The 12,500-nt window shown below is 41.8% G+C and overlaps 2 protein-coding genes across 2 annotated transcripts in view; both read left to right on the top strand.

Annotated features, from left to right (window-relative positions):
* LOC311236487 (RILP-like protein 1) overlaps positions 1 to 3,288 on the top strand; it is a gene marked incomplete at its 3' end in the record, with an annotated part of 10,596 nt that extends 7,308 nt beyond the window's left edge. Inside the window, exon 4 of the mRNA XM_084324165.1 lies at positions 3,218 to 3,288. Within this exon, the coding sequence (XP_084180291.1) occupies positions 3,218 to 3,288 (71 nt within the window). The remainder of the gene's footprint in view (positions 1 to 3,217) is intronic.
* The window catches only part of LOC311236550 (RILP-like protein 1), a 30,023-nt gene continuing 20,787 nt past the window's right edge, over positions 3,265 to 12,500 (top strand). Inside the window, exons 1-3 of the mRNA XM_084324229.1 lie at positions 3,265 to 3,525; positions 3,791 to 4,092; positions 9,616 to 9,763. Of these exons, the coding sequence (XP_084180355.1) occupies positions 3,802 to 4,092; positions 9,616 to 9,763 (439 nt within the window). The 5' untranslated portion in view covers positions 3,265 to 3,525; positions 3,791 to 3,801. The remainder of the gene's footprint in view (positions 3,526 to 3,790; positions 4,093 to 9,615; positions 9,764 to 12,500) is intronic.

Here is a 12,500-nt window from a genome sequence, read left to right on the forward strand (position 1 = left end):
TAACGGTATATGTATGTGTGTGTCTCTGTCGTGAGTGCACATCTAGGGCGGTGTGTAGATTTGGTCTCCCTGATGTTGACTCCTTAGCCACAGCCTTGGGTTGTTTAATACTGGACAAGTGTTTCATAACGGCCGTTGTGTGGGCCGGTTTCGGGGCCGGTGCGTGGGCTGGTGCGTCTGAATGTCCCGGCTGAATTTGTGTCCCAGTCCGCCACTGCACACACGCACACACACACACACAAATGTATTAGATTAAAATGTATTAGCTGTGGTGGATAAGATAAAGGAACAGTTTTCTGATGTTGAATGAAGTATAGCCCACGTTGGGGGGGGGGGGGGGGGAGAGTCCATGGTATTGTATTTATTATTTTTATGTCTTTTAGTCTATTTTCATTCTGATTTAATTACCGGACTGTCATTATTGTTATTATTATTATTATTATTGTCCTGTGAGTTATTGTTGATTATTACTGTTACTGTATTGTTTGTCTTGTTTCATGTAAAAAAAAAAAGAGAGAAAATAAAAAACATTTGTTCAAAAAAAATAAGATTAAAATGTATTGTAATAAAAAATTACATAATAATAATAATAATTAATGCATTCAATTTATAGTGCACTCTACATTTGGTTAACCTCTGTAGTGTGTTAGTGAAAGGTTAACCTTCTGTAGTGTGGTAGTGAAAGGGTTAACCTGTAATGAGGTAGTGAAAGGTTAACCTTCTGTAGTGTGGTAGTAAAAGGGTTAACCTTCTGTAGTGTGGTAGTGAAAGGGTTAACCTTCTGTAGTGTGGTAGTGAAAGGTTAACCTTCTGTAGTGTGGTAGTGAAAGGGTTAACCTTCTGTAGTGTGGTAGTGAAAGGTTAACTTCTGTAGTGTTAGTGAAAGGTTAACCTGTAGTGTGGTAGTGAAAGGGTTAACCTTCTGTAGTGTGGTAGTGAAAGGTTAACCTTCTGTAGTGTGGTAGTGAAAGGGTTAACCTTCTGTAGTGTGGTAGTGAAAGGTTAACCTTCTGTAGTGTGGTAGTGAAAGGGTTAACCTTCTGTAGTGTGGTAGTGAAAGGTTAACCTTCTGTAGTGTTAGTGAAAGGTTAACCTGTAGTGTGGTAGTGAAAGGGTTAACCTTCTGTAGTGTGGTAGTGAAAGGTTAACCTTCTGTAGTGTGGTAGTGAAAGGGGTTAACCTTCTGTAGTGTGGTAGTGAAAGGTTAACCTTCTGTAGTGTTAGTGAAAGGTTAACCTTCTGTAGTGTGGTAGTGAAAGGTTAACCTTCTGTAGTGTGGTAGTGAAAGGTTAACCTTCTGTAGTGTGGTAGTGAAAGGTTAACCTTCTGTAGTGTGGTAGTGAAGGTTATTGACAAATTATATAAATAAAGAACATTATTTATTGATACAATTATGTAAATAAAGAACATTATATTTAGAACATCCATCGGCCTCCGAGAGTTACTGAATCTTAGTTGTTTTTAGTTCATGCATCTTGGTTGAAATTGGAACAGATGTTTTTTCTCTTGTGCTGCTACTCTTGTATAGAACTCGATCATATTGGTTGGTTGGTTGATTTATTGATGATTGATTGATGTGGGAATGAAACACTGACCACTAAGTGTGTCTGACTCTTAACCACCAAAACCTGCACGGACTATAGTCCGTATGATGTACATCATGCCAGATAGGGTACCTTTATTTTTACTTTATAATTATACTATATTCTATTGTGCTTCTATTTTAATTTAGTTTATATTCCATTTGATCTTATTCCACCTTTTTATTTTACAGTTGTATAGCTATTTTTATTTCATAATTCTATTCTATTGTGCTTCTATTTTCATTTAGATTATATTCCATTTTATTCTGCACCTTTTATTTTATTATCTGTCCGTTATTGTCTGTCCGCATAATCTGTCGCACCGAAAACGACCAAATAAAGTTCCTTGTATGTGAAAACATACTTGGCAATAAAGACCTTTCTGACTTTCTGATTCTGATTGTGTATACGGTTTACTTTTACTCTTACTCATAGTATATTCAGATACGGTTTACTTTTACTCTTACTCATAGTATATTCAGATACGGTTTACTTTTACTCGTACTCATAGTATATTCAGATACGGTTTACTTTTACTCTTACTCATAGTATATATTCAGATTCAATATATTTATTATTGTCATGTATAATATAACTAATGGGGCGTATACAGATCCTAAAATAATCTGTACTATTTATTTTTCTCATATTTTTATATCGAGTTAATTATTTCGTTTTTTTGTTTATTTTTCTCATTATTGTTATATTCAGATCTATTTTATTGCCTATATTTATGTCTTTCTACTATTACCCTGGCCATACCTGTACCCCCCCCCCCTCCCCCTGCTGCTATGCTGCCTGAATTTTCCCAGGGATTGATTGATTGATTTAAAACGTTATTAACAGATTGCAGAACAGCAGTACGGCTCAATACACACAATTGTTAAGGGGATGCAGACCAGAGAGAAAGACTTTCGTCTCGTTTACATCAGGGTCCCTCATTTTCAATTCATCAAGACATTTATGACGTACATGACATACAGATATACAGTACCGTTTCATCAATAAAGGAATAGCTTATCTTATCTTAAACTCAGTTGCAGTTTACAAAATGCAGCACGTGGCAGCACAATAAAACAAACTCAGACAACATGGACCAAAAACAGGCATCCAAAGCTAAAGTTAACACAGTTGAACTATACATTCAGCATAAGTAGGCTATGTACTAATAATAATACATGTATACATTTAATACACTCTGTAAACCTTTCAAATTCTTCAACTGACCAAGGTGAATGAATGAATGAAAACTTTATTTAACAGATTGCAGAATGGGTACAATACACACAATGGTGCTAGTAGGCCAGACGTCTTTACTAGACCTAGATGATCTTCTGACTGAGTGATTGATTGATTGATTGATTGAAAACTTTATTAACAGATTGCAGAATGGGTACAATACAGTACAGCTCAATACGTGACCTGGAAGAAGCTCTGTGTACTAAACTATATCCGTCACAACAACAACAAGAGTTCAAATCACAAAGTTATCTCCGTCTTTTTACTGGCGCAGCCTTGATGTAACAGCGTTTCCAGTCCTTATAATAATCTAAATATATAATAAGAATAATCTAATCCAACCTGGGCGGCGGCAGCGACCTCGTCTGTCCCATAATATTCCTGCACATGCGCAGTGCACACTGTGCCATCTGACCACCACACTTCATGGGACAGAGAGACGGCAGCAGGAGGAGGAGGCTATTAGGATTTTTTATTATCTCAAATAGAGATCCAATTATTATACTCGAAATGTCGGACAGGAATAATAGACACACTACTATAGCTGTATAGCCGTTTGACGCGTCCGCCGGGCTAGTTACAGTGTAATAACACATTATTATAGAATAATGGCGACAGAGACGCACTAGTTTTCTCTCCAAGGGGAAGGAAGTTTGTTGCGGCAGGAGACCAGGGAGGGACTGCGGACAAAGCGGACAATAAAGTAGGTATATTTGTCACAAACAGTACTGTATATTAGTAAATCTGGTATGTCATAAATGTATAGATGTAGCAGTACTGTCTATCATGTATGTATGTCATGATGAATTGAAAATGGGGGGACCCTGATGTAAACAAGACGAAAGTCTTTCTCTGGTCTGCATCCCCTTAACAATTGTATGTATTGAGATGTACTGTACTACTGTACCCATTCTGCAATCTGTTAATACACTTTTCAATCAATCAAATCAATCAATCAATCAATCAAGCAACAACAATCATGGAGGACTTCGGCTCGGCGCTGGAGAAGAACGTGCTGGACCTCACGGTGATGGACGTGTACGACATCGCGGCGGTGGTGGGCCAGGAGTTCGAGCGCATCATCGACGCGCACGGCTGCGAGGCGCTGTCGCGTCTGATGCCCAAGGTGGTGCGCGTGCTGGAGATCCTGGAGGTGATGGTCAGCCGCGCCGGACAGTGCAGCCCGGAGGCCGAGCAGCTGCGGCTGGAGCTGGACAAGCTGCGTCTGGACAGGATGGACCGCCTGGAGAAGGAGAAGAAACATAAAAAGGTTATTATTATTAAAACTTGTTTCATTTAATAACTTTTTTTTTGTTGAGAAATGAACCTTCGTTTTGTATGTCATGTGATGTCACACATATTGGAGTCAGTGGTGGCAGCTCAGGTCATTTGACCATAAGCTCAGGTCTGTCTTCTCTCTCTATTTCTATCTTTCTCTCTCTTCCTATTATATCTCTTGTCTCTCTTTCTGTCTCTCTCTCTCCCTGTCTATGTCTCTCTCTCTTTCTATCTTTCTATATCTCTTGTCTCTCTTTCTGTCTCTCTCTCTCCCTGTCTATGTCTCTCTCTATATATATTTCTATCTTTCTCTGTCTTCCTCTATATCTCTTGTTTCTCTTTCTGTCTCTCTCTCTCTCTCTCTCTCTCTCTCTCTCTCTCTCTCTCTCTCTCTCTCTCTCTCTCTCTCTCTCTCTCTCTCTCTCTCTCTCTCTCTCTCTCTCTCTCTCTCTGTCTCTCTCTATATATATTTCTATCTTTCTCTCTCTTCCTCTATATCTCTTGTCTCTCTTTCTGTCTCTCTCTTTCTGTCTATGTCTCTCTCTCTATATATATTTCTATCTTTCTCTCTCTTCCTCTATATCTCTTGTCTCTCTCTCTCTCTCTCTCTCCCTCCCCTGTTTCGGGCAGAGGCGAATAGCCTGAGTTATTATAACAGGTGTATTATAAAGGCAACAACGAACCACATATAGGCCATAATGCTATGTTATGCTTGTTATGTGTGTGGCCACATCATCATAACGTTGGTACACGATGAGTCTGTGGAAACATCATATCGTGGGAAAGAACGGTCCAGACATTCCTCTCTCTGTCTGTCAGAGTCAGAGATTTTATTTACCATGCATGTACGGACGAATCCACATTGAAAATGGTGGACCCTGATGTAAACAAGACGAAAGTCTTTCTCTGGTCTCTGCATCCCCTTAACAATTGTGTGTATTGGGCGGTCAGGTGGCATAGCGGAGATTGCGTCCGTCACCAACGCTGGAGACGCTGGGTTCGCGTGTTCGAATCCAGCTCCCGGCGTTGTCACCAGCTTGGCTGGCCGTTCACACTAATACAATTGGCAGTATTAGGGGGTGGGGAAAGCTGGCGGGGTGGGTCCTGGGCGTTGTGGACAGTGACCCCTACAGTTCGGTCGGGGCGCCTGCTCAGCGAGGGTAGGATCTGGAGAGAGGTAGTGCGGCTTCCCACATGTTACACTCTCCCGGTGAGAATCTGCGCTGCCAGGCTGGCTGCCAGCTGGCTGCACATGCGTCGGAGGAAAGCATGCGATAGTCTCCGGCCTCTCGGACCAACAGTAGGGGAAAGTGCGCAACAACCAGGAAGGGAGTTGGGAATTGGCATAACGACTAACAGTGGGATGAGAGAAAAATCAGAAAAAGGAGGGGGGAAAAGATAATAATAAAAAAAAACAATTGTGTGTATTGAGCCGTACTGTATTGTACCCATTCTGCAATCGGTTAATAAAGTTTTCAATCAATCGATCAATACAGGTATACAGAGTAGAAACAGTACAGAAAAAAATGTAATAAAAAAACACAGACAGTATAAAAGGACAAAATGCTAAGGTTGATATCAACATCCCCTAAAGTGCATAATCAAAGTAAAGTGTGTAATGCTAGGGGCACAATTGACAGTAAAAGTGCATACAATCAAAGTGCGTGATGCACAGACACACAGACAAACAGCACTTCCACAACCTGACTAATAACACCAAAACAAAATAGGATAATATACAAATCTAATCTATAGCCTTTGGAGTTAATCAGGCTGCGCACAGCACTGGGGAAGAGACTCTTAGTAAACCGAGAGGTAGAGCGTGTGATAGAGGCGGTAGCATCTGCCCGACGGGAGGGGCACAAAGAGGCCTGCGGCTGGTGACCAGAGGGGTCGTTTTGATGATTGATTGATTGATTGAACATTAACAGATTGCAGAATGGGTACAATACAGGTAGGCATTGGAGGGGGTTGGGTTTGGACATTGATATACGTTGATATCGGTCGTTGATGATGCCAGAGGCACGGGGAAAGCAGCCTGGCACCCATAGATCTCTTCTAGAGCTGGCAGGCTATAAGCCCGATTGTCTTGAGCGCGAGACGCACAATTCTGTCCAGAGATTTCTTCTCCCGGTCTGTGATGTTACCAAACCATATAGTACAGCGAGGAAGTAAGAACGCTCTCAATCACACAGCGATAGAACACAGTAAATTTCACAGAGTAAATTTTACTCAAACTGAGTCAATTTGAGCCCAAGTGAGTAAAGTTTACTCAGTTTGAGTAAAATGTACTCAGTTTGAGTATGATTTACTCAGCGAAATTTACTGTGAAGTTGTGTGGAATCACCCTGTTATTAGTGAACTCTTTCAGTTTCCTAAGAAAGGAAAGACGTTGCCGGGACTTTTTAACAATGGTTCTGGTATTGGAGTCAGTGCCAGCTCAGGTCATTTGACCAGCTCAGGTCTGTCTGACTGTCTCTCTCTATTTCTACCTTTCTCTCTCTTCCTCTATATCTCTTGTCTCTCTTTCTGTCTCTCTCTCCCTGTCTATGTCTCTCTCTCTATATATATATTTCTATCTTTCTCTGTCTTCCTCTATATCTCTTGTTTCTCTCTCTCTCTCTGTCTCTCTCTCTGTCTCTCTCTCTCTCTCTCTCTCCCTCCCTCTCTCTCTCTCCCATGCCACACAGTGTACAGGAGTTACTAGATTGTGTGTCTTATCTGATATCACACAGACCTAACTGGGTGAAACACAGACCCGGGATCTGTTTGAAATTGAACGACTCGTGACAGTGAGCCGAGAGAAGCCTCGTAATTGGTTGACAGATAGAGCGTTGCCCCATGACTCTTGTAAAAGTCAAGTTTTCTCTCGAGATTGTGGTTGTTGTTATTATACTAGTGAGGACTGTGAACCTGCACAGTTTTAGTACAGAACAGGAAGAAGAAGAAGAAGAAGAAGAAGAAGAAGAAGAAGAAGAAGAAGAAGAAGAAGAAGAAGAAGAAGAAGAAGAAGAAGAAGAAGAAGAAGAAGAAGAAGAAGAAGAAGAAGAAGAAGAAGAAGAAGAAGAAGAAGAAGAAGAAGAAGAAGAAGAAGAAGAAGAAGGAGAAGGAGAAGAAGAAGAAGAAGGAGAAGGAGAAGGAGAAGGAGAAGGAGAAGGAGAAGGAGAAGGAGAAGGAGAAGGAGAAGGAGAAGGAGAAGGAGAAGGAGAAGGAGAAGAAGGAGAAGAACATGAATCTCACCCGTGTTGGTGCCTGTTGAGACATTTAATTTAATTTAATAAAAGACACACCTGCCAGACACACCTGCAGACACACCCCAGGAAAGAAGAATGTAATGAATAGCTAATGCACTCTGTGTGTGTGTGTGTGTGTGTGTGTGTCCCTCTCTGTGTGTGTGTGTGTGTGTGTGCGTGTGTGTGTGTGTGTGTGTGTGTGTGTGTATGTGTGTGTGTGTGTGTGTTGAAGTATCAACTGTTAGAGCAGCATACCATATCACAACTGGGCTACAACTGTAAACTTTTAGTCTTCATATTTGGATGCCTGGGTCATGTTCAGACTGCTCACAGAAGAGAGCTCACATCACCCCTGTACTTGCCTCCCTCCACTGGCTCCCAGTGCGCTACAGAATAGACTTCAAGGTCCTTTTATTGGTTTACAAAGCCCTAAATGGTAAGGCCCCTGCTTACCTAGCAGACCTCCTCACCCCCTATACCAGGGGTGGCCAACCAATCAGAGGCTAAGAGCCACAAAAATGACTGTGGTACCACAAAGAGCCACACCATATACCAGTGTTTCTCAACCTTTCTTTTCAGTCACGGCACCCTTCATGTGTTTATAGGTCTCACTCTCTGGCCTCTGAAGTTGCTAATGTCTTTTTTATTTGGGCCTCACAGGGTTAAAGTACCCTGTGAAACCCACGGTTGCAAAATTACAAAATCAGTTTTAGCCATTTAAAAAAATAATGTTTATTTAAAAAATGTTAAGCACATGTATAGTCAATTGGTCCTGTTGTTCAGCCTCACAATGCTATTTGATAGTAAATGTGTTTATATGTCCCACCCTCTGGCCTCTGAAGTTGCTAATGTCTTTTTAATTTGGGCCTCACAGGGTTAACCCCTTAAGCCCGAGATATACAGTAAAAGTGTATATTTTCAGCATTACGTTTGTTTACCAATTATTTTAACTGTTATTAGTGAAATATAAGATTATAGAGATCTCAGGGCATTGAGTCGGAAACTGGCGCATATTGACAGGAGGAAGTGGCACAGCCAAAAGTGAGTGTAGTCTTTTGAAGGAAGAGACTCAGGGCTTTAGAATTTTGAAAAACTACCCTACCCAGCTCACACCAGCCCCTGTCAATCATCTGACTTCTGGATTTACTTTTTTATTTCTCTTATTTTTTGGGATTATCTCCCACAAACCTGAACGTTATTGCCATAAAACAGAACGCAGTTAGTTTCTCTACCTTTCTGTGAACGGTGTTGCAATACGATGAAAAATGGTGGAGAAATGTACATTATAAAAAAGATGGCAGAATTCAGTACTGTATCTACAAAACCTTCTGTTTAATCATCTTCCCTTTATTCATTTGCTTAGATATTTCATGTCTGGTCAATTTTAGCATGGTGTTATTCACAGTCAAAGATAAGTTTTTTTTTTTTTAAATGTATAGAATTGATATTCTCCTTTGGTTCATTACAATTGACTCAAGCCTAGTAACAGACACACTATTTCTGACACTGATCCATATATGTCCCCAGATTCAGATACCAAGAACATGCAAATGGACCATTTAAAAAAAAAATGTAAATGTTTATTCTACGTCCTTATGGATATATAAGTTAAAACAATATATATAAATAAAATAAAATTATAATAATAATAATAAATAATAATAATAATAATAATAATAATAATAATAATAATAAATATATAATATAATATAATATATATATATATAATATATACCACACTACAGAAGGTTAACCTTTCACTACCACACTACGTAAGGGATAATGTATAGCTACGAGGTCATTGTCGCAAAATAATTGACCGACACAGAGTTTAAAATACCGAGCCGCCTCGGCGAGGTGTTTTAAACGTCAGTGAAGGTCAATTATTTTGCGACAATGATCGAGTATAGCTATACATTATCCCGCTTATTACATGGCTAACTTACTAACAATATACCTAATTAATTTTACATCGACTCGCAACACTGGTTCTGGCTCCGCTCGTCGCTCCGCCCCCTGTCATCGCCGGCAGCTTCCCCGGCAGTGTCTGATTGCACTGATGTCAGTGGGCTTGATTGCGAACAGCTGCGCACAGCGGTCATTATTGTTCCACAGCGGTCATTATTGTGTGATAACTGACCTCTGACGCGCGCTATTGACCAATCACAAGCAAGCATTTCGGCGAATGTGAAAACGCCATGTAATAAAGAAGGTTAATCTTTCACTGCCACGCTACAGAAGGTTAACCCTTTACTGCCACACTACTGTCCGTGCGGCTGCAGGAGCTGGAGCTGGTGGAGGACGTGTGGAGGGGGGAGGCCCAGGACCTGCTCTCCCAGATCTCTCAGCTGCAGGAGGAGAACAAGACCCTCCTCACCAACCTGTCAATCAAAGACCCCCTGAGTGAGGAGGACCTGCAGAGACACGAGGGTATGGTTCTGAACACACACACACACACAGAGACACACACAGAGACACACACAGACACACACACACACACACACACACACACACACACACACACACACACACACACACACACACACACACACACACACACACACACACACACACACACACACACACACACACACACACACACACACACACACACACACACACACACACACACACACAGAGACAGAGACAGACACACACACACACACAGAGACAGACACACACACACAGAGACAGACACACACAGAGAGAGAGACAGACACACACAGACAGACAGACAGACAGACAGACAGACAGACAGACAGACAGACAGACAGACAGACAGACAGACAGACAGACAGACAGACAGACAGACAGACAGACAGACAGACAGACAGACAGACAGACACACACAGAGACAGACAGACACACACACAGAGACAGACACACACACACACACACAGAGACAGACAGACACACACACAGAGACAGACAGACACACACACACACACACAGAGACAGACAGACACACACACACACAGAGACAGACAGACACACACACAGAGACAGACACACACACACACACACACACACACACACAGAGACAGACACACACACAGAGACAGACACACACACACACACACACACACACACACACACACACACACACACACACACACACACACACACACACACACACACACACACACACACACACAGAGACAGAGACAGACACACACACACAGAGACACACACACACACACACAGACAGACAGACAGACAGAGACAGACACACACACACACACACACACACACACAGAGACAGACACACACACACAGAGACAGACAGACACACACACAGAGACAGACACACACACACACACACACAAACACACACACACACACACACACACACACACACACACACACACACACACACACAGAGACAGAGACAGACACACACACACAGAGACACACACACACACACAGACAGACAGACAGAGACAGACAGACACACACACACACACACACACACACAGACAGACACACACACACACACACACACACACACACACTTTAAGGGCATGCTGTGTTGACAAATGCTTCAGCATATTGCTAGCATTTCCCCCCCTTGGATGAAATTGACATTTTGCAAATATTACAACTTGCTCTGTTTTCATCTACTTTTGTGAAATGCAGCCACGCTCTTGAACGTTTCTTTCTGTCCGCCGTGGCTCTGGTCCCAAACAAACATACAGGCGCATGAGTTCTCTACGGCGTTACGTCATTGTTTTACAATTTGCAACTGTCAGAAAAACATGGCATCGATAAGAGGAATCCATGGTCACAGAGGCGTGCGATTCCAAGGAACCGGACAATTGGGAACCGGTTCCTGTTCTCGACTCCCATCCCTAGATACAGGTATAAAGACACTATGGTAGGGAGTCATACTGGCCAGCAGCGTAACTAGTAAGAGTAGGTAAGAGATATGTACAGATGTTGACACCGGCAACACAGGACATGAAGGGGAGCCGGGGGCGACTCCCGACTCCCGGCGACATTTGCCGAATGTCTCCTCCCCATATCTTCTCCCATCCTTCCTCTCTGTGTCTATCCAATAAAGCGATAAAATGCCAAAGAAATATCTTTGAAAAAAATAAACACTGGACATGAAGACAGCTGCCGCTGCCTGTACGTTACTGCCGGCTGCAACTTTTCTGTTCTTAAGACTTAGATGATAGGCTTCTAAAATATCCTTATCTTACCTTTTATTTCTTTATTTCATACCATTTCAGCAAAACAGTAAGAAAAATCGAAACAGACCCTCAACTCATTAAATCATTGGATAAAAAAAAAAAAAAAAAGTAACAAAACAAAACAAAAGGGTCACAAAACAATTTTCATAATATTAACTCATTGACTGCCGGGGATTAGCCATGGCCCTATGGTAGCATATAGCATTGCCACGCTTTAAAAGATAGGACTGAGTCACCTTGTTTGTAGAGCTATAACTATATTCTTTTTATATTATAGCTATGGATACAATACTATGGCCCATTTGACATCGAGTATCTATCGTTCAATATGTGAAAAAGAAAAACATCCGTACATTCCCGTTTTATACCGTGGTGAATATGAGTATGGTTTTAGATTGGTCTGGGGCAATTCCTGAAATGGTGAGCAATAGCCTTATGCCTGTATTAAACTAAAACCGTTGCCGTTTCTTGCCTGGACCCGCTATTAATTCTCAAATCAAATCTATATCATAGGTATTATGTTTAGTTTTTTGATGCTTTGATCGCCACCAACGGCATACGTTGTGGACTAATGTTACAGACACACGGTTGGATCGCATTGAAGACATGCTTGGATCAACGCAAGATTGATATCATATATAGCCCTTACCTTGACTAGGATGTACCCCAAAAAGAATATTCCAATTATCTGATCGCCATTCCAAGTATTGATGTCCATCGTGTCGCCAACATAATCCACCACACATCATGCATCGGGAGCATTTGATTCTTCTCAATCCGACCGCTATAAACACTGAGCTTGAGCACAAAAAGAAAAACGACCCAGACCCATTAGATTGATCCACGAGCCAAAATACAATGTTTCAAAGGGTGCTCGATACCGCCGCCTGGGAGGATCTGGCCAGTACTGCACCCTCGTCGTTGCAGTATGCCTTCTACCGGCAACATACGGGTCCCTGACATTGAATAGGATA

The sequence above is a fragment of the Notolepis coatsorum genome (genome assembly GCF_963971535.1).
Source record: "Notolepis coatsorum genome assembly, chromosome: 11".
Classification (NCBI taxonomy): Eukaryota; Metazoa; Chordata; class Actinopteri; order Aulopiformes; family Paralepididae; genus Notolepis; species Notolepis coatsorum.